The 23786-nt window shown below is 38.5% G+C and overlaps 1 protein-coding gene across 5 annotated transcripts in view; it reads right to left on the bottom strand.

Annotated features, from left to right (window-relative positions):
* rapgef4 (Rap guanine nucleotide exchange factor 4) overlaps positions 1-23786 on the bottom strand; it is a 205784-nt gene that overhangs the window by 60029 nt on the left and 121969 nt on the right. For 4 of the 5 annotated variants that reach the window (XM_033023947.1, XM_033023946.1, XM_033023942.1 and 1 more), the window contains 7 exons: positions 9941-10047; positions 5520-5641; positions 4014-4197; positions 3341-3425; positions 1810-1870; positions 881-957; positions 346-492 (listed from right to left, as the gene is read on the bottom strand). In XM_033023947.1, coding sequence (XP_032879838.1) covers positions 346-492; positions 881-957; positions 1810-1870; positions 3341-3425; positions 4014-4197; positions 5520-5641; positions 9941-10047 — 783 coding nt within the window. The remainder of the gene's footprint in view (positions 1-345; positions 493-880; positions 958-1809; positions 1871-3340; positions 3426-4013; positions 4198-5519; positions 5642-9940; positions 10048-23786) is intronic. The other variant, XM_033023945.1, reaches the window with a different exon arrangement.

The following is a 23786-nucleotide window of genomic DNA, read 5'->3' on the forward strand; positions in this document are numbered from 1 at the left end:
GATTTATGAAAGAGAAATTATGTTTTTTTTTGCAATTGCAACTAGCTGTAGAAAAGAGCAAAATTGTTAATGTGTTGTTTTGAACTTTCAGAAGGTTGCTGATCAGATACAATGACAAAACAAAATTAGAGCATATGGCACTGGGAGCAATACAGACTGAGGTTTGGTTAACAGACAGTAATCAGAGAGAGTTGGAATAAGCAGGATATTTTGCATTGGGTAGTTAATATCCAGCAGTGTGCCTCAGGGATCAGCACTGGGAGACCAGCTGTTCACAACCCATATCGCTGTTTTGGTAATCATGCTGATGATCGTAAACTATTCTTCAACCAAAAAAGCACTTACTCGTAGGATTCTGTTGAAATCTTCTTTATCAACCCTGAGAAAATGACAGTTATCTTCACGAAGCACGATGGAAGCTGCTCTCGGAGCATCATTCACCAGTGCTAATTTTCCAAAATCATCCCCTTCCTGCAATGTGCAGACTACACCCTGTAATATTGGACAAGGTTAGTCATTTATATTAAAGCTTTGCAACCATTATCTAATAAATATATAATTAAGGTACACATTCTATGTATATTTTCTTTTTATATCCATTAAAGGGCTCTATAAATACCCAGCCAAATATGATACAATAAACTAGGCAGGTTACATTTAAATATAGATCAATATAAATTTAAAAAGATAACACAGCTACTACACTTACTGTATACAAGATGGGCATTGTCAAGTCTGAACATGTATTTTCATTTCTAATGATGTGAGAATGATGTGTTCATTATATAGTCATGGTTAATTTTTATTTAAGTATTCTTGGAATTATAATTGTCTGAATCTTTCAAACCTTCCACAAAAGATAGTGAGTTGCAAGTTGTACCTTGCCATAGATAACAACATTCACGGAGCCCTTGAGGATAATGTACCATGAAGTGCCCTCTTCTCCTTGATTGAACACTGCAAGGATGAAAACAAGAATTATCTAATTTCAAATGCATAAAATTCATTAAATATTTGAACTGCAGAAGCAGTTTGTTTTTAAACTTCATTAGAAATGCATAAAATTGAGCATTTGTTCTCTTTACAGTGTGTAGAAACGTATATTACTTTACTAATAGCAAGTGTAAAGTCTCTGATTCAAGACCTGTAGATATAAAGTTAATTTTAAACCAGGCTTAATTTATATTTTTACTGACGTTAGTTAGTGGAAGAAAATATAGCATATAGTGCAGCTTTTGTACCAAGTAGTTAATATTGCTTTTATCTTTGCAAATCAAAAATTGCAGAAATAAATATTTGTTTCCACTACAATTTTTTTGCATTAAACATCGATATATGGCATTAATAATTTTCAGAAATCCATGTTGGATTAATATAATTTTTCAAATTTGTTTATAAAATGTGACAATTTTCGACCTTGACCACTAATGCTGTCTGTCTGGTGTTTGAACATTCTCCCTGTAATTAGGTTAATTGGATACTGTAAATTGCCACTATCGTCTCCTCCAACAAAGATGCTGAGCATTTCACCCATAGAGGCCTGCTGTGCTTCAGTCGATGCTTCCCAGGGTCAGCTCAATTAGTCATTTGCACCCAAACCAAACATTTGTGGGCAGTGAATAAGATCCAGCACAACTCAGCTAAATGGATTGATACTTCAAAGAACTCTGAGCCTAATTTAGTCATCCCCTTTGGTTTACTACTTTTTGAGCTCAGTCAAGGCAAGTAAAATAACTTTTGTTTTTACTTTCAATTTTAACAATTCCAACTAAAATCTTTTCAAATCCTTTAGATTAATTCCGTACTTACAAACTGTCCCTGCTTTGGCATGAGATTCAAAGACCAAAACACCAGCAAGTTCTCGTTTCACCTTGGAAGAAACAAAGAAAAAAGTTGTCTCCAAAGGCAATTTTATTAGCCTGATTTATTATAATGTAAAACGTCGATATGTTTAATCATACTTAAAATGCAAGACATTGTAAATACGGTTAAAATATAGATACAAACTAGATTAAAAATACTTGGAGATGGTATTTGCTGAAAATTTAACATAGACCTTGAGGTTTTGTTTGCACCCAGCAAGTTATTATATTGCTATGGAAGGGGAACTGGAGAGTACTTCAATAGGCTAGCATGCAACACGATTTAAGGGTTAGTCTGCAAGTGTACTGCAGAGAAAGGGAAAGCAGAAGTAGTCAATGAAAACTTCAAGGATACATAAGCTGGAGCTCTGAAGCTGTATATGTTTCCAGCTTCATTTTTGAGTTGCAGTGAGAAAGATGATGTGGTGGCAATGGAGTAGAAAAATGTTCAGGCTGAAAATACATCACTTCCAAATCTCAAAAGGAGTCAAATTGCATTCTCAATTAAAACAAAATTAGTTACCAATAGGAAATCAGCCAGGTGGTGACTACCTGAAACATCCAGACAACTGTGGAAATGGGCTGGAAGAAAATGTGCAGCAGCACTCTTGTTGATCTTTCTCATTTACTGTAGGTTATATTTCTGGGATATAGCACTGTTTGCAGATACAGGTTCTGAAAATGGAGAATGGCTGGATTGTTGGGAATCCAAATATTAGTTCTAGTGAAGAAGGTGTAGGTTCCACTAACTGCACACTTCCTTGAAATGCAAAGATTTAAAACTTTGAATAACTGGAAGCACCCCATAAAATGTTCATTGGGGCTTGTAAAACCAGGAATGCTGCCACCTCTCCTTCACAACAAATGAAGGTAAGAGAAAAAAGACTGACTAACATGTTTTCACATATGATTGGTGACATATTGCCATGGCCACGGAAGCACAACAGTCATGGCCATGGAAGCTGAATAAGATGGATAGTGACAATTGTTGCTGGGAATCTATTAACAAATTGATTTTGGTCTCACGTGCTCATGATTTGAAATGGTGGTGCTCAGCACAGGTCAAACTGACCCCAACCAAAATTAAATTGCAAGTAGCTATTTGCAAGTTGCAAGGGTAGCAAAGTGGCACAGCAATAGAGCAGCTGCCCCATGGCACCAGAGACCTGGACTCGATCCTAACCTTGGGCGCTGTCGGTGTGGAATTTGCACATTCTCCTTGACACCATGGATTTCCTCCAACATTCCAAACACACGTGGGTTAAATTGTCCCTAGTGCATAAAGACTGGCTGCGAAAGTCTGATAACATAGAACTACGGTGAATGATGGTCAGCATGGACTCCATGTGCCGAGAGGCCTGTTTCAATGCTGTACCTTTCAATCATTCAAAGTACACCTCCAATCATGTAATAGTTACACTGCAATTAAAATGGTTAGATTTAAGCTCAGAATATGAAATCAAAGAAAGGAAGCTTACTGCGGTAGAAAATTGCAATAAGGCTTTAATGTGTAATAATTCTTCATATATGATCTCTAAATCATCAACCGTCCTCTGGTTTGGCCTGTGAATTACACATAAACAATAAAAATATAAGTGTAAATGTTTCCAAAATTAAATTAGTTAATAACTATTCTTAATTCTCAGTGGAAATATTTCCCTCCTGTTCTTAACCACTCAAAACTGAAAAACCATCTGAAGAATGACTTTTGTTATTTCACCAATCTTAAATAGCATTAAAACATAAAAGCAGATCAATATGTACCTTGTTACATGATTTACTGCTGGTTACAGTAATATTTTAAATATCTATTTTTTTCTGAATTATTTAAAGTGTGTGAATATATATTTCTGATTGTAAAAATAATTGGATTAAAGATGGAAACCTAAAGAAGAAACTAAGGTGACTATTTGGATGTCTAAATTGAGAAGCTGAACAAAACAATTACAGTTGTCCCCCACAAGGGTCTTTTGTGGATGTCATGTTGGATTGATTTATTATTTGGAATGCTATAACTCCACCATTGTCTTCAAACATTATACAATGCACTGACCAAGATAGATTAAATTGACCAAACTTAATAAAACTTACATCTTTTTACTTTAATTCCTAACCTACATGATTCAAGTTGCCATAAGTTTTCTTACTCACTGTTTTTGTAAAATCATTCTCATGTGGGCATCTGGCCCAATTTGAGAAAGTAGAAGCATTGTTTCCTGCAGCTCCTCCTCACACTCTTTCTTCTCTTCATCTGTCGGTGCATGGGCATCCTCTTTTTCATCATCGAGGAAACGATAGAACAGGTACTTGTCCTGAAAATTGTGCTCTTGGTCTGCTAGGAGAGCATTAATTTACAAATTTAAATCTAACGTCTGTTGGTTTCAGTGCAATGATAGGCAGGTTGACTTATAAAACAATATAGAGCATCAATATCTTCAGATATTCACTCTACCATCTTGGTAATTTAGTTTAACATTTGCTCTTTAACTGTTCTATAATGACCAGACTGTAACATTACTAATCCAATCTCATCCATGACCCTCCCTGGCTTTTTTAATGCCATTCTTTAAATATATTCCCATTTTTCTTTCATTATAAGAACTACAGTGTAGTTTTGTCCATTTCAAGATAATAGCTGAAGAAACTACAGGTCGCAATTGCCAATGATTATTTTGGAGTGCATCTAATCGTACCCACCGTGCGGACTTAATAAAATTGAAGATTTAGGAGAAAGACCTCAGATTTGTGTACCTTCAGAAGCATATCGAGGCTGCTCCCTGACTGAACTCTGCTCTATCAACTGAGAAAGAATCTGAAGAAGGGTTCTGACCTAAAAACTCCTCCAAAGATGCTGACTGACCCATTGAGTTACTCCAGCATTTTGCGTTCTATGCAAGATTCGAGCATCACCAGTCCCTGTAGCTCCATCAATGTGAAGTAAATAAACATCATCATCTTCACTTCCCACATTCAGCGATAAGTTCCCAACATGGAAAACGTGCCCACATTCCTCCTACACATCCTATGACAATTTATATTCCAAACACATTCCTGAATAAACTGAGTATCCACGGCACTCTGGGGCAGTAAGCTCACATTCATCAATGAAATACAAGAGCAGATTTAGGATCATTTGGAACAGTTATACAGAACAGAGTCAATGGGAAATCCTAAAATTTGGTGAGAAGTTGCAAATCTATTTTATGCTCTATTCCCTACATCCAGCATTCGTGCTGTGTTCTATAGCATCAGAACATTTTTTATTGGCCAATATTTTATCAGCAAATCTAAACTTCCAGATTTTGCTACATAATTTCAATTCTTCTTATATTAAAAGACAAAATTAGAATTTTGTTTTTATCATTACTGAAAAGTTTACTGTAATTAAATGCACATACATAGGATCCCATTTTTGTATGCAACATGCCACATTTAATTTCAGATCATAGAATGGTACAGTACAAGAACAGGCCCTACGATGCACAATGTCTGTGCCAGACATAATGCCAAGACCATCACTTATCTAAACTTGTTTAAACTTCCTAAAAGACCATTATTGATAGCAAAATAAGTGAACTGTTATAGATTTATTGTAAGTATATATTCACTAGCGGTAAAGTAATGATGCAGTCATTATAAAAAAGATAATATTTTTACCATGGTTCATGACACCTTCCTCAAGAAGGACCTGCCACATGCCCACAGCCTGGGTACGGGAATGGACACAAGTGGTCTGCTGTATCATCCAGTCTACTAACTCTGTCCCAACGCAGCATTGTCTGGATGAAAAGAACACTTTGAGAGTAATTATTTTCAAAAATACGTAATGTTAAAATACCCCAATCAGTGAAATGATTATGGGACATAAGTGTAGTTAAGTTTCAATCATAATAAGTGTAAGTTGGTGCTTCTTCTTTCTTTCACTTGATTTCCTTGCTCTTGGTTCTTTTTATATTCTCCAGTTTTCTTATATTTCCAGTTTTTTATCCTGCTCTATGAAAGACAGAAACTAATTGAAATTTTTATCAGTAACAGAGTACTCGCTACATTCACTGGAGTTTAGAAGAATGAGGGGAGACCTCATTGAAACATACAGAATAGTGAAAGGCTTGGATAGAGTGGATGTTTCCATGAGTGGGAGAGTCTAGGATAGAGCTCATAGCCTCAGAATTTAAGGACTTTTTTTAAGCAGGAGATGAGGAGAAATTTCTTCAGTTAGAGGGTGGTGAATCTGTGGAATTCTTTGCCACAGAAGGCTGTTGAGGCAAAGTCAGTGGATATAATTAAGGCAGTGATAGATTATTGATTAGTACAGGTATCAGGGGTTACGAGGGGGGGGGGGCAGGAGAATGGGGTTAGGAGAGCTAGATCAGCCATGATTGAATGGTGGAGTAGACTTGTTGGGCCAAATGGCCTAATTCTACTATCTCTTATGATCTTATGATCTGATCTGGTTCCAGTTCTGCAGTTCTCCAGAGCCTAATTGCACAGACCAAATTTGTTATGAAAATGAAGTATCAATAGGCATGAAGTTTGTAACTTAGGTCAGAAGTTATTTTCAAAACCCTCTGTCAAAAGAAAATGGTACCAATGGTAGGAAGGACAGGGTTCATAGTTAAAGTCAAGACATAAAGACTGCCAGAACACAGTAGTACATGTAACACTCTCTTTTATACATAATGATAAACCAGTTTGAATTTCTGAAAGTGGGGAGATGTCTTCACTAGCTGACCAATGCCAACAGAATCTGCAAGATACATAGGTAACTTACCGTTCTTGATACCCACTGTCTACCTCTCCTACTAAAACTCAGTTTCATGACCTTCTATGGTAACCTCTGCCACCTTTTCTCTTCTAGACCAAACATTAAACTTTCAGCATCACATTGATGTACATGACATCATTCTAAATGATTTATCCCCAGTGATGACAATATTCCAATCTCAGGTCAGGTACATAGGAATTTCAAAATGTCTTTACAAATAACATGCAAATTCTCCAGCAAAGAAATGGAGCCTGTAGTAGATGGATAAAGGAACAAGATGGAAGATGGAGCTGAAAATGGAGTAAATGGGATTACATTGTGGAAGGAATCAGTGCAGGAGAGATACAAAACAATTTGCAACCATGAAAGCCACACAAGGACACACAGTGCCCTCCATAATGTTTGGGACAAAGACCCATCATTTATTTATTTGCCTCTGTACTCCACAATTTGAGATTTGTAATAGAAAAAAAAATCACATGTGGTTAAAGTGCACATTGTCAGATTTTAATAAAGGGTATTTTTATACATTTTGGTTTAACCATGTAAAATTTACAGCAGTGTTTATACATAGCCCCCCCCCCCCCCCCCCCCCCCCCCATTTCAGGGCACCATAATGTTTGGGACACAACAATGTCATGTAATTGAAAGTAGTTAAGTTTAGTATTTTGTTGCATAGCCTTTGCATGCAATGACTGCTTGATGTTTGCAATTCATGGATATCACCAGTTGCTGGGTGTCTTCTCTGGTGATGCTCTGCCAGGCCTGTATTGCAGTCATATTTAGCTTATGCTTGTTTTGGGGGCTAGTACCCTTCAGTTTTCTCTTCAGCATATTAAAAGCATGCTCAATTGGGTTCAGATTGGGTGATTGACTTGGCCACTCAAGAATTGACAGTTTTTTAGCTTGGAAAAACTTCTTTGTTACTTTAGCAGTATGTTTGGGATCATTGTCTTGCTGTAGAATGAACTGCCGGCCAATGAGTTTTGAGGTATTTGTTTGAACTTGAGCAGATAGGATGTGTCTATACACTTCAGAAATCATTATGCTCCTACCATCAGCAGTTGTATCATCAATGAAGAAAAGTGAGCCAGAACCTTCAGCAGCCATACATGCCCAGGCCATAACACCCCCACCACCGTGTTTCATAGATGAGGTGGTATGCTTTGGATCTTGGGCAGTTCCTTCTCTCCCCCATACTTTGCTCTTGCCATCACTCTGATATAAGTTAATCTTCATCTCATCTGTCCACGAGACCTTTTTCCAAAACTATGGCTGCTCTTTTAAGTACTTCTTGGCAAACTATAACTGGGCCATCATATTTTTGTGGCTAACCAGTGCTTTGTATCTTGCAGTGTAGCCTCTGTATTTCTGTTCATGAAGTCTTCTGCGGACAGTTGGCATTGACAAATTCACACCTGACTCCTGAAGAGTGTTTCTGATCTGTCGGACAGGTGTTTGGGGATTTTTCTTTATTATGGAGAGAATTATTCTGTCATCAGCTGTGGAGGTCTTCCTCGGCCTGCCAGTCCCTGTGGGGATAGTAAGCTCACCAGTGCTCTCTTTCTTCTTAATGATGTTCCAAACAGTTGATTTTGGTAAGCCTAAAGGTTGGCTGATGTCTCTAACAGTTTTATTCTTGTTTCTCAGTCTCATAATGGCTTATTTGACTTTAATTGGCACAACTTTGGTCCACATGTTGATAAACAGCAATAAAAGTTTCCAAAGGTGATGGAAAGACTGGAAGAAAGACTAGGTGCTGAGAGCTCTCTTATACCTGCATTAAGGAGGCATTTAAACACACCTGAGCAATTACAAACATCTGTGAAGCCATGTTTCAAGTTTCAAGTTTAAGTTTATTGGTCACATACTCAATTATACAGGTATAACCAGTAGTGAAATGCTTAAGTGCCTGTCCAGTTGTGCATGGTTCCCCACTTACACATAACCCACATAAAACAATCCCCACATATAACACATAATAAATATGTACCCCATAGATACCACATAACCCACATAAAACAATACCCACATATAACACATACCCCATAAATATACCACATAACAAGTAGTGCTGTTACAAGCAAAGTGACAAGTGCCGTGGAACACCTGTGATGACAGCATGTTCCATCCAGTTCAGTCCCATATGTGTGTGTGTGTGTGTGTGTGTGTGTGTGTGTGTGTGTTTGATGGTGGCGAGGCGGGGCGGGGCGGGGGGTTTGGGCGGGGGTGCAGGTGCTGGTGAGGAGGGTGGGGAGGGTTTGGGCGTTGGGGGGCTGGGGGGGGGGGGAGGGGGGCGGCGACACTCAGTGTGTCCCAAACATTATGGTGCCCTGAAATGGGGGGACTATGTATAAACACAGCTGTAATATTTACATGGTGAAACCAAAATGTATAAAAATACCCTTTAATAAAATCTGACAATGTGCACTTTAACCACGTGTGATTTTTTTTCTATTCCAAATCTCAAATTGTGGAGTACAGAGGCAAATAATTAAATGATGGGTCTTTGTCCCAAACATTATGGAGGTCACTGTATAAAACGACGGTAGGAAAGACTGGATGACAAGAACAGAGTAACATTAAAAGGATATTGAGATAAATTTAGGACCAGATATACAACTTACTCAAACAAGCTACAGTTGCCATTAAAATATAAAACAATTCAGGTTAATATCTGTAAGGAGAGAATTGCAAATTAAAATCATGTTGCATTTATGTGGTAACTTGGCTCAAAAACATGGCCAAACACGATCGACAAACTATAAAACGGTTATAGATGTAGTGGAGAAGGTGCAAAACAGGTCTATTATATTTGGACTGTTGGGTTATACTTCCGTGCAAAGATTGTTCAGACTGGAGCTCATTTTTCTAGAAAGATAAGAGATCTTTAAGATTGCATAAAAGACATTGAAAGTGAATTTCAGAGAACACAGTTCTCAAAGAAAATGATTCATTTCATCATACTTTAATGTCATTCAATTATTATTTCATTTTACCCAGTTTGGAAGGCATTCATTAGCTTGTAGTCAAGATGGCAAGTAGGCCCAAATTGTACCAATCCCAGAGATCCCTTCCCTCCCTAAAGTACCAATTAGAGCTCAGATGGTCCCTGCAACCACAAGATGGGAAACTGAAGAGAGTTGGAACCATTGTTGTTCCTTTGTTCTCCTACATTGACTTTGTTTTTATTCAATTCTTTCTGTTGGTAGTACTCATTACCAACTTCAAGTATAATGATTTCTACAAAAGGAAAGCAATATTTTAAAGAATTACCAAAATATGCATCACAATTCGACTACACCATACTCACTTGTAGGTTTTCAGGTGGTACTTCCGATCTCTTATCATGTGAGGAGCTTGCGATAGTATTGCATTTCGTAAAATCTTTCCAGCTCTGAGAATTTTTTGAGAAGGAACCTGGTATAAAATAGAAAATTCAAGTAATCAATTCACACCCAATATATTTGAATATTCTACATTTGATGGTTTTAAAGAGAATTTAAAAAAACAATTAAATTGTAAGTAACAGTGATTTGACTAATAGCAAGTACCTTGTAAAGAAAAGGAGACTTTACACAACACGTTTCACATGTCTCTGGAATGGGACTAGAACATGGAGCAAATAGAGCATCTCAAAATGCTTCCATATTGGAACTTGTTACAATTAAATCTTTGGATTAATCTATTCAAATCCAAGGGTATGATTTTATTTTGTTGGAAACTCAGGGGCACGCACACAGACAATAAAGGATAGTCTGTTCCCAGAGCTAGTCTACTCATGCTAAAATGGAACAACATCAGCTAAAACAAAATGCTTTCCAATATTTTGTTGGTCAAGGACACCATATGGACTTTTCCTAAAAATTAGCTCATGTGTGGTTAGTGATGGATATTATGAGAGGATCTCTTGTGAACTGTCTGGGAATTCTCAGGAAATATTTGTAAGTGATAAGTGAAGAAATGATTTCCTGAGTTCAGCATTCAAAGATTGGAGGAGACAGTGGAGTCTGAAAATGTAACTAAAATATTGACTAGTCTCCTGACTCCTAAGTTAGTAATATATAACTGGCCAGGTTAGAAAGATATGACTTTAATGCAAAGACATAGAGGTTTGGTTTAATGTTCAGTTCAGCACTACATGCGAGTCAACCAAAACAAATACTACCAGCTGCAAAAATTGAATTATTCTGTGTTGTCAATAGTCTGGCAAATCAAGCTGGTAAACAACTTAATTTATCCTTGGTTATAATCTATGCTGATTAGCCAGCATATTTCAATAAAATTTTCACTGCCCCTGAACTGGTCACCTGCATGGGGCTATGCAGTTTAATTCACCTCAGCCTGAATTAGTCTGGGAGCCCAGCTCCTTAGTGTGACAGTGCAGTATAGGGTCTGTTAGCTACCCTCACAGAATAGTTCAAGTGGATGGTGAAACCCCTCCTCCAAGGTCCCTGCCCGTAAAAATTGAATGTTTGACATTCAAAGTAACTCAGGATCTGTCAAGATGGTTCATGGTCTAAAGCAGGGGTCGGCAACCTTGTTCTGCATAAGGGCCAGGAGCCATGTCTGTGAGCAGATGGCGGACCACATCTATCGCCATAGTGTGACTTGGTGTCGTTTTTCATATTAGTTTTCACGTGTTTTACAATTAGTTTTCTGCAGTTCCCAGGTCCCTCGCTTCCCCGCGACTGGCTGCAGTTCCCAGGTCCCTCGCTTCCCCGCGACTGGCTGCAGTTCCCAGGTCCCTCGCTTCCCCGCGACTGGCTGCAGTTCCCAGGTCCCTCGCTTCCCCACGACTGGCTGCAGTTCCCAGGCCGGCTCGCCTGCCCCGGGACTGGCTGTAGCACCCAGGTTGCCTACGTGACCCGGGTCTGGCTGTAGCACCCAGGTTGCCTACGTGACCCGATACTGGCTGCAGTTCCCAGGTCGTCTCGCCTGCCCCGGGTCTGGCTGCAGTTCCCAGGTGTCAAAAACGAATTGAAAAAAATTACACCTGCGGGCCGGATGATTTCGGGTTACGAGTGGGATCCGGCCTGTAGGCCTGTAGGTTGCCAACCCCTGGTCTAAAGCAAACACTTTAAAAAAATGCAAAACCTTTAAAAAATGTAAATGAAGGTACTTTCCCCTGCAACTGCAGGTTTGCAACACCTGTCCCTTTACCTCCCCCCTCAACTCCATCCAAGGACCCAAACAGTCTTTCCAGGTGAGGCAGAGGTTCACTTGCACCTCCTCCAACCTCATCTACTGTATCCGCTGTTCGAGGTGTTAACTTCTCCACATCGGCGAGACCAAGCGCAGGCTCGGTGATCGTTTCACTGAACACCTCCGCTCAGTCCATCTTAACCTACCTGATCTCCCGGTGGCTCAGCACTTCAACTCCCCCTCCCATTCCCAATATAACCTTTTTGTCCTGGGCCTCCTCCATTGTCAGAGTGAGGCGCAGCACAAATTGGAGGAACAGCACCTCATATTTCGCTTGGGTAGTTTACACCCAGCGGTATGAACATTAACTTCTCTAACTTCAGATAGCCCTTGCCTTCTCTCTCCCTCCCCTTCCCCTTCCCATTTCTCCCACTAGTCTTATGGACCTGTCCCACTTAGACGATTTTTTAGGCGACTGCCAGCGACTAGGACAATGGAATTCACCGAAGTCAACACCGGCGACAACCTACGACAACCTACAACAGCCCAAATTGTCGCCACTATCGCTGAAAACTTTTAAACATGTTGAAACAGTCGCCTAAAAAATCGCCTAAGTGGGACAGGCCAATTACTGTCTCCGCCTACATTCTATCTTTGTCCCGCCCCCTGCCCTGACATAAGTCTGAAGAAGAGGCTCGACTCGAAAGACACCCATTCCTTCTCTCATGAGATGCTGCCTGTCCCGCTGAGTTACTCCAGCATTTTGTGTCTACCTTCAATTATTTAGACAGTTCACTTCAAATTATTGAAAGAGTAAAAATAAATCAAAACTGGGATTCCAAGAGTAAGCACCAAAAATTATGCAACAGTTTCTTTCATATTGAAAGTATCAAGATACAGTTTACACACTTGTTCCCTTTGATTTTGCTCTGTCTGATACACTGGGTGCAATTTAGAGATTATATAGAAGTTTGAGGAAACATAGTGGAGATGTTGGTTTATACAAAAGGATACAAAGTGCCGGAGGCAGAGAACATGGACAGGCAATGTCTTGGGTCAGGATATCCTACACCAAAAGCATGACACATACTCAAGTGTGAACACTGGAATTAATTTAATGAAGAACTCTTCCAATCTTACAGACATGGCAGACTCAGTTACAATATTCGTGTACAAAGGTTACTGAGGTGTAATATAAAAAATCAGGAATCAGGGAGGTACCCAGGACAACTAAGGTTAAAATTTAGATTTCTCAATGTGCAGGTCTGAAGGAAGCAGCAACAGGAATATATTTCAGTTTCAGCTAAAGAACCGACAACAGTGACTTTCCATGACCATTTAACATCTGCATCATTGGGGTGATTTTGGAATTCAAACTGTATAATTTCACTAAAACCTGAGTAAATCTCCACAAATCATGAATAATTCCAATTATTTTGGTTTGACATTTCCTACAGAAATAATGCGATGGTTATAGCTATTACTGGAAGATACTTTACTTTCATTTGCATGGAATTACATATAAGAATATACGATTTAAAATCAGGAGTAAGCCATCCAACCCTTGGAGCCTGTTTTGTCATTCATTTAGATCACAGGTGATCTTTTACATCAATGCTATTTTCCTGTATCATTCTCATTTCTTTTAACATTTAGAAATCTGTCAATCTCTGCTTTGATTGATCTCAGGCACTGAATCTCTGTAGCCCTCTAGAATAATGAATTCCAAAAGATTCCCTGCCCTCCGAGTGAAAAACCTTTCCTCTTCATCACAATCCCAATAGCCTACTCCTTATTCCATGGTTAGATCTCTGGTTCTTGATTCTTCAACCAAGGTAAATATCCTTTTTACATCTATCCTGTCAATCCCTGAATTGGGCGGTTTCAATGAGAATGCTCTCAATCTAAAGAATGTTTATTTTTGTCATTCCAGCCAGCCTGAAATAACTTCTGCCACACTTGTCCTTTTAGGCACACTGTTCTTTAAATATCTTCTCTGGTCTTTTCAGGTAGGCTTTACTGTTTATTACTTTCCCTATGTAAATAGCAAACAAATAATGTATGGTCCAGTTGTACGCAGAGAAAGGGTTCCCATCATTTATTACATTATTTAATGGAACACATGACAGCAAGTGACCCATACAACCACAAGGCAATCAATTTTTTCAACAAGGAAGTCTTCAATTCAATAGGTATCTGCAGAGTGGTTATGCTGCAAAATACCTTCTCATACTTGTTAACTCCTGTCACTCTTGAATTCATTACAATACTTTTTTATTACTTAACAATGTACTTAATGAATCAGAGTAATATATCAAAATAATTGGCAGTGATCAGCATTTTGAATTTTACATGTCTGGATAAATTTAATGAAACCCTACAAAATACAGTCCTGCAAGAGGTTCAAGAATAATTTTTGCTGCATCCTGCAGTCATTTAGAACTGTAAGAAACAAAAACAAATCTGGAAACAATCAGCAAGTCAGAAACAGGCATAATGTTTCAGTTTGATGATCTTTCAGCAGAATCATCACATGAAGAAAGATAATTGACTCAAGATGTTAGTTGTTTTTGACCAGCGGAGTTATTTCTAAATTTACCTGAATTTTTAATTTCAGATTTTCAGTACCTGCATTTTTTTTTCTTTTCCACGTCCAGTAAAGTGTTTTAAAATATGACAGATGGAGAGATTTGGAAGTTCTCCGCCATAAGTCAATTAGCAGCAGAAACGATCTGCTAAGATCGTTAGAAAAGGTGTCTTTTTTTTCCTCTTTTAAAAATGATCATTGTGACATGCATCAAACTAATGCCCTTGTACCTGTTTGCATTACATATATTATTGCTCATGCTTTTCCTAAAAAGACTGTTTGGAGATATTTTATAGATTGGATTAGGTTGCATAAAAGTTTAAATCTCTGTGCTAGGAGCCTTTGGCATGGATTTTCTGATACTTTTAATTCATCCAAATTGCCCCCAGCAACTGATTGCAGTCTATAGATATCATTGTGTGTATAAATTAGTAAAGGACAAAAAGCATTTGGATACGCTTTAGGACTTGGATGTCCTGCAACCATATGGATCTGGGTCTATAGTCCCTTACACCTACAAAACTTTCATACATATATCTGTCCAAATGCCTTTTGAACGTCATCATTGTATTCACTTCTCTAGGGCATCTGGCAGCTTGGTCCTGATATGGACTATTCTCAGTGTAAAAATTTATCCCGAGGTCCCACTTAATTCTCTCCAGTCTCACCTTAAGCTCTGCCCTTTAATTTTAGACTCTTCTACCCTGGGGAAAAAGGCTGAGCATTCGCTTTATCCATGTCCTTCATGATTTTGTATAATTCAATAAGTTCACGCCGCAGCCTCCTCGGCTCTAAAGAAGAAAAATCCAGCCTATCCGTATAACTCAAGTCCTGCTGAATTTCTTCTACGCCCTTTACAACTTACCAACATCTGTCTTATAGCTGGATGGCCAAAACTGCACACAGTACTCCAAGTATGGTCCCACCAAGACTTTTACAACTGCATCGTGTCCCAATTTGTGTACTCATACCCTTCTCAATGAAAGCAAGAATACCAAATGCCTTTATACCCAAAGTGCCACTTTAAAGGAAACCATGCACTTGTACTCCTAGATCTCTCAGTTCTACAGCACTCTTCAGGGCTATATCATCGACTGTGCAAGTCCTGCCCTGGTTTGACATGACAAAGTGTAACACCTCACACATGTCAGAGTTAAATTCCATTTGTCATTCCTTCCCATTCCTTCCTACTAATAATCCTTAAATATAATAAATCCAAGAAATAATCTGATTTTAAAGTAACAATTTTAGTTTGTGCTATTATTCTGAATTGTAATTAAAAATGCATCTTATTAAGAAAGTTTAGTTTAGTTTAGAGAAACAGTGTGGAAACAAGTGCTTCAGCCCGTCAAGTCCACGCTGATTATCAATTACCCGTTGTACTAGTTTTATGTTATCCCAATTTGCATGCACTCCCTACACACCAGCGACAATTTACAGAGGCCAATGAACCTACAAACCTGCACATTTTTGGGATGTGGGAGCAAACTGGCGAGCCTGGAGGAAACCCATGAAGTCAAAAGAAGAAGGTGCAAACTCCACACAGACAGCACCCGAGGTCAGTATTGAACCCAGGTCTCTGGCGCTGTGAGAAACAGCTCTACCAGCAATGCCACAGTGGGAACATTTCTTTAATACTCACCTGTAGCGGCACCTAGTGGTGGGGTGGAGAGGGCAGAACCCTCTTCATTGCTCGGTGCGGTCATGTGACCCCGGGGTGTTGGTTTTCGCGGGCTTTTAAGGTGTGTCAGTTAGTTAGTCAGCGCTCCTCCCAGCACCAGGAGCTATTATTGTTAGTTCAGTCCAGGGGTGGGGAACCTGCGGCCTTCTAAGCCATTAAGTGCGGCCTTTTGAATTAGTCCAAATTTTGTAGAACAAATCTTTTTATTATTATTAATATGTTTTTGTTCATCTTTTATTATTTTTTATTTTTATCTTAAAATGAACATGTTTAAAATACCAAAGAGTAAAAGAAGATTCAACGAAATAATCCTCCCAGACTGACGGCCACATTTAAAACATTAGTAAGTCATGAGGGCTATTTTAACAAAATAATGTACATTTTGAAGTATATCTAATTGAAGTTTCTTGAATGCTGCCTTATTAGATTACAGCTAACTTAATGCGGCCTTCCACCATGAAAAGGTTCCCCACCCCTGGTTCAGTCAGACACGCGTACTTCACGGGTGTTTGTTCATTTTTATTAAAAATAAAAATAATTTTGCTCGATCTGTCTGGCCTCACTACACCCCAGTCAATTACCCTCTTACCTTCCTGTAATGTAATACTTGAAACATTTCCACTTCCTTTAAGCTCCTGCTCTGGGTTACTACCACTAGTTATACTTACTAGTTTGATTTTTCTTTAAAATTCCAACATGTCACATCTTTCCCCTCTTCAATGAATGTCTGCAATTTACCAAAAGACAACCTCTTCAGTATGTTGAATTGCACACTGTCTGTGCATAAGGAAGAAAACATTTATTTTGTAATCCCACTCTCAGTTGACAGTAATTATCAAGTAACTGTTCCAGATGACCACACGATCAACAGAGAAACTGCTTTTATTTCATGGACTAACATTTTTTTTGTTAAAATTGCTTCAGAATCTAAATGCCTCCTTACTTAAATATTCCACCCATCACCAAATTCTGACCTTTGCACCCAACTGAAATGTATTTCAGCAAAATATATTGGGCACACACAACTTTGAACATGCACCATGATGGATCACTGGGCACGAAGGTCACAACTCCCCCTGGGAGCTCATTCACGCTGGAGCTTTGTTCTTAATATCAGTGAATTTGCATAACATTTTGAATGTAACTTGTCTTCAAACACGAGTGAGAAATCTACAACAATTACACTGATATGAAACCGTTTCTTTAGCCCACATGGACTGAAAATTATTTTTTAATAACAATAGTGGCAACTTCTTGCCTTTTTCCCAAGTTCCAACAGGTCTTTCTATCCAATTTACTCAAATATGAGTTTTCTAAATGTTTACTAAAATGGCATTGTGCAGCATTGATACTGTCCATGTCTTTTGCAAATTGGACTTTGAGGTGGGCAGAGTGTTTGTTCCATTTCTGAAAAAAGTTGTTTAAGATGTTTTGCATCGGGAACATGGTACAACTCCTTGACCATCTCCACTCTTCTTACCGGGTGGATAAGATTTCAATTTTAATGGTGTTCCAACTCCAAGAGTAATGTCTCTGGCCTTTGTTAAAAACTATCTGTCTTCCTTGCTTATTTTTCATATCAGATCTCGGTTCATTTTACCTGAACAGGTTTCCATAAATTGTTTTCGACCATAATTCTGCTAAGTTATTAATTCATTTTAATAATCAAGTTGGTACTTGGTTGCATGTAAGGTACAATGATCTGTTGCATCCTGGAGAACATGGTGCAAGCAAACTAACAATACGACAGTAAAAGTTTCACTTATAAGGATGCAAATTTGCCAATGTTATGAAAAGCATAAAATCAGCACGTAAGCAACATTGAGGAGTCTCATGTTCTTAATTTATGCAACTGTTAATTATATAGTTAATTAGAGCTTCAATGTTCCTCTGACTGCCAAAAATATATGTGAAATTGAACAAAGGAAAGTTTCTCTGCTACACTAACATTAGCAGAAAATAAGATTAAAAACCATTATAAAAATTCATCATGACTATTCATCCTTTAACAATACTTTAACGTTACCATATAACCATATAACAATTACAGCACGGAAACAGGCCATCTCGACCCTTCTAGTCCGTGCCGAACACATAATCTCCCCTAGTCCCATATACCTGCGCTCAGACCATAACCCTCCATTCCTTTCCCATCCATATAACTATCTTTTGCAAATTGGACTTTGAGGTGGGCAGAGTGTTTGGGACTATGGGACTAGGGGAGATTATGTGTTCGGCACGGACTAGAGGGGTCGAGATGGCCTGTTTCCGTGCTGTAAATTGTTATATGGTTGTTATATGGTTATCCAATTTATTTTTAAATGATAAAAACGACCTACAAACTTTTCTCTTAGCTGTACTTTGGTGGGGTCTTTCGAAAATGTTGATATTTCCCAAATTAAGAAAGTGATTGGATTTTAGAATATCCTTAGCTGTGAATAATTGTAAGTTAACCTCTGGATGTGAAAGACATTAGTTAAACACAAGTTCTTTGCTCTTTTTTTACTTTCCAGGAATCAATTGAAATAAGTATTTTGTTTCATACATTATAAATTACTTTTATTCCTCATCAGTGAAACCATTCCAAGGCCTCACATCAATCCTTATTTCACATTTTGCAGAATTGTGTGCATAACTTTAACCAGAAAACAATTTAAAAAAAATTTAAGGTACAGTCAGATATTATGCTTGTAGTATTGGCTGTATGAAGATTTCAATGTAGAGAATTTGAATGTAACTTTTTCTGTAAAGATTGATGTTTTGAGAGTAAAAGCTGTTGCTTGAAACTGAAAGCACCACATATTTAATTTGTCTGGAATATATTTTTTTAAACAAACATACAAGATTGTAAAGATACTTCAAAGAATTATTTAAGATTTCTGTACAGGGTAGGACTTCTCATCTATCGTTTTCATTTTTATATAAACCACCCACATGAACTAACTTATCATCAGGTTTTGTTTCTAACCTTACCTAGAGCTAATTTCTGATATATTAACACTTGTAAATTGCTGCAATTTTTGTTACCATTTTATTATCATCCAAATAAAATGGAAGAAATATGTAACCTTCTTTGTTAGAAAATGGAAGTTGTATTTAAGCTCAGTACCCGATTCAGACCCTTTTATGTTCAAGGCAGGGAATACGAAAGCACAAATACCTCCGTATTCTGTAATTACTTGACATAACCATGTTCACAACTAAAATAAATCAGCAATAGGCATTGGTCCATTATGATACCATTCCATGACTTGAGTTGGAAGTTCACCGTTATCCCCATAATTAATGGAAATAGAGTCATTCACTAATAATAGTTCTTCCACAGAGCGACACATCAGTAAAGTTACAAGCTAAAATTAATGCCACTTCTTTGGTGTTACAGGATTAATTTAGATACAAAAGTGAGTCATAAACATGCACATCACCCTAGGAGTTTAATGTGAGTTTACACTCTGTAAATTATCAGCTTCAGCTGTATTTCAGAGCATCAGAATGCCACCACAAAATAATTCATTTCAAAAAACAGTACTGACTCACCACAGGGGTTCATTTCTCTTTGTTAATAGTTAACACTAACTGTTGTAAGTTTATAATAATTCTGTGATCAGTAAAGTAAATTCATCAGTGCTGAGGACTTTGCATTTAGACATCCACATACTGAAGCTTAAATGGATGGAAAACAAGTACCCTGGGGACCATGTGCAGTCAGCAGATACCCACTTGTTTTCCAATGGTGGCATGCTTGACAATGCAACAAAACATTTCTGATGGCACTCAAATTCAGTTTGTCTGCCTTTAGGGGTGCTGCATAAGCTTTGCAATTAAGAGGAAAACATTCAGGACCAAAGGAATTGACTAGACAAAATACAGATGTTCTGATGCTACACTGAAGGGCACAGGACACAGTTCCTCAGGTAGTGGTAAAAGGTTGTCAGAAGTAAATTAAAGGAGTATGTGTAGGAAGGAACTGCAGATGCTGGTTTAAACTGAAGATAGACATAAAAAGCTGGAGTAACTCTGCGGGTCATACAGCATCTCAGAAGAAAAGGAACGGGTGATGTTTCGGGTCGAGACCCTTCTTCAGACGGATAGTCTGGGGAAAGGGAAAAGAGTGAGATAGATGGTGATGTAGAGGGATATAGAACAAATGAATTATGCAAAAAAGTAACAATGATAAAGGAAACAGGGCCATTGTTAGCTGTTTGTTAGAAGAGAACGAGTACAGACAATGAGACTCAACAAGAAGATTTTGAAGCTGGTACGACTTGGGTGGGGGAGGGATGGAGAGAGAGGGATTGCAGGGGTTACTTGAAGTTAGAGAAATCAATATTCATACCACTGGGTTGTAAACTGCCCAATCGAAATATGAGATGCTGTTCCTCGAATCTGTTACGGATGTGCTGGACTGAGACAGCAGCACTACCATCTGCACCAGTGTGCTGCCCTAAATTTCACTCTATAAAGAATTATGATGATATGTCCTCATCGTTTGTAAGTCCTAGAATCTCCTGAGTGAACTGACTCCATTGTAGATCAGGTACTATGTCCGCTCAATTTCAGGCAAAAATAAGTCTTACAACTGCTAAGTTCCTTCTTAAAATATTATAAGCTTTGTAAATTGTTCACTATGTGCCCTGGATACCCTTGAGAAAGCCTGATCCAATATCTCAGATAGAACACCATACCCCAGGATAGACCTGTGCAGTTATAGATTATACAATGGGCACTCATAAAATGGCACATGTCGACAAATATTTTAGTCCTGGCATTAGCACCAATGACTCATACCATGGTTAGATGCAGAGTTATGCTGCTTTCAGACAGGATATCAAAACAATGGGTCTTAAGTATATCCCTCTCCATATACAAAAGTGCCTCCATACTAGTCCCAATATACTCCACATGCTATTTCTGACTGTAGGGGATACAATTAGTACTAGCACACAAGATATTGACTTTATCAAGCAAATAATTGGATGCAGTGCAGTAATGGAAGCAAGTATAGGTAAACGCAGGACAGTAAATATTGAGCATATTCAATGGCAGTTGGAATATAAAAAAGCTTTCTAACTTGGTGATCTTTAGAAAAAGTCTGTTACTGCCAGCTGAACACGACACAGCAGCAGCAAATTTTGACGTGATATAGAAAGAAGAGTGCTCTTTCAAATTAATTATAAAGGTCTCAGATTCTCCAGATCACACTTCTAAGACTCCCTCTTAACATGTTTACTGCACCAATACCATCTAGTCATTAACAATTATTTATTAATTCTTAATTTTCATACTCTTCTGGTCAAATAGGGTTTTGCTTCCTTATATTTAGGATTTCTTTGCTGCAACACTCTCCCATCTACATTTGAAATCCACAGTAATATCTCAATGAGTTCAAATGGTATCTGTGCAATGTTGTGCATATGCACAACCTTGACAAGGTTCAAGTTCAAGTTCGTGAGTTTATTGTCATGTGCCCCTGATAGGACAATGAAATTCTTGCTTTGCTTCAGCACACGGAACATAGTAGGCATTTACTACAAAACAGATCAGTGTGTCCATATACTATAATATACATATATACACACATGAATAAATAAACTGATAAAGTGCAAATAACAGATAATGGGTTATTAATAATCAGAGTTTTGTCCGAGCCAGGTTTAATAGCCTGATGGCCGTGGGGAAGGTGTAATTTATTTTATAATAGAATTAGATGCAATTTTTGAAAAAGGACACAGGTGGGATAAACAATGCACTTCAGTGCTCAGGTCAAATAATTTTTGAAAAACACACTTACAAAGGGAGAAACTAAGGACAATCAAGTTTAAATTTACCATTTACTTTTGGGATAAATCCTCCAACACTAATAAATGCAGGATATTGCTTTATAACTTGCTGTGAGTCACACTGGTGTTAAATCATTTACCACACTACTCCAAGATGAATTGCCTGGAAATCACCTCATTGATTAGTTAATTGAGCAATACTATACGGACCACAATATCAAGTTGCATGTAATGCACAGCCATCACTCAAGAAAGACATAAACGATTCCCAGAAATACAATAAGTAATTCTGAAACAAAAAATATTCAGAATAACACCAGACTCTAATGCTCAATATTCTGAGAAACTCGTTTTGCAACCCAGTTTAGGTTAAATCACAGTACCGCATTCCTGAAAAAGGATTAACATTATTTTTCTGCTGACACTAGATTACTATTTGCATTCTTTTAGTTCTTGTTTCACCTCTTGAACATGTCTGCAAGCACAAGACCAGTGTTATAGAACATTAGTAACAAATGCAGTTATCTTTGACATTTCTCTTTGAGCCCTTCTTACCAGAGTTTGTTCATACAATGAACTCTTGATTATCCGGTCTCTCTTATCTGCAAGAAATCTCAGGGCAGTGTGATATCACACTCAGGGGAATAATTAGAGAAAGGACAAAGCAGACAACCAGCTGAAACAAGGGAATGCAACCAGTCTTTGATATCTGAGGTACACAAAATTGCTGGGGAAACTCAGCGGGTGCAGCAGCATCTATGGAGCGAAGGAAATAGGCGACGTTTTGGGCCGAAACCCTTCTTCAGACATCTGATTTATCTTGCACTTGGATTCTTTTAAATCTTTCACAAATCTTTTCCTCAAACTGATAAAAGATCCGTGAAAAAAAATCTGAGGGAACGATAACCTGAGTAAATGACAGCTGAAGGTAAAAACCTTTAACCGTGGTAGCAAAAGGTGTAAATCAATATTTCAGGTCAAGACCTGCATCAATCCAAGGGTCACAGGTCACAATCACAGGAAAGATAACTAGTACATACCAGTCCAAATGGCTTTTCATTCCCTGCCTTAGTTGATTGAACCCTCGCACATACTTCCTCCATTTATCACGTTCTGCTCTGATCCCCCACCTCTACCCAGGCAGAACAGTTCCCTTGATCTTCACCTTTCACTCCATCAGCCTTCACATCCAGCATATCATCCACAGCTCCAAGATGATCTCACCATTTCTTCTACTCATTCTCCCCTTCCACCTTTCTGCAAGGTCTACTCTCTTCAGGGCCCCAAACCACTCATTCATCCACATCACTTTTCCCCAGACCTGGTACTTTCCTCTGCAGCCAAAGGAGGTGCAACATCTATCCCTTCATTTTTCCTACCTCATCATCATCCAGGGACCTAAACAGTCCTTTCTGTTAAGATGGAGGTTCACCTACACCTCTTCCAACTCATTATGTTGCAGTCAGTGATCATAATGTAGCCTCTTCTACTTTTGTTAAATCAAGAAGAGATTAAACAACTATTTTGCAGGGCACCTGCACTCTATCTGCAACGGTCACCTGAAGCTTCAGACTGCATGCCATTTTAACTCTCCTTCCCAGTCTCACACCAACATATCTGTCCTTGCCCTTGTCCTTTGCTACCTCGAGCCCAAACACAAATTGGAAGAACAACATCTCATATTCTATTTAGGAAGCTGTGAATAATGAATAATGAAGTTTCCAAATTCAGGTTACCCACAACTTGAATGCTCTCCACCCACGTACTGCCCAGCTGGTTTTCTCCTTCCTTGAATCATGCCTCCCATCCTTTCTCCCCATCTGACTCCATCTATCACCAACCAACTTCAAGCCCACCCATCCCTCTCCCATCTGCTTCCACGTACTCTTCATCCCCTCCTACTCTAGTTCCACCAATCATCCATTAATCTCTATCCCGACCCCCGGACCCCGACTCACACATGGGC

This window comes from Amblyraja radiata, chromosome 7 (assembly GCF_010909765.2).
Source record: "Amblyraja radiata isolate CabotCenter1 chromosome 7, sAmbRad1.1.pri, whole genome shotgun sequence".
Classification (NCBI taxonomy): Eukaryota; Metazoa; Chordata; class Chondrichthyes; order Rajiformes; family Rajidae; genus Amblyraja; species Amblyraja radiata.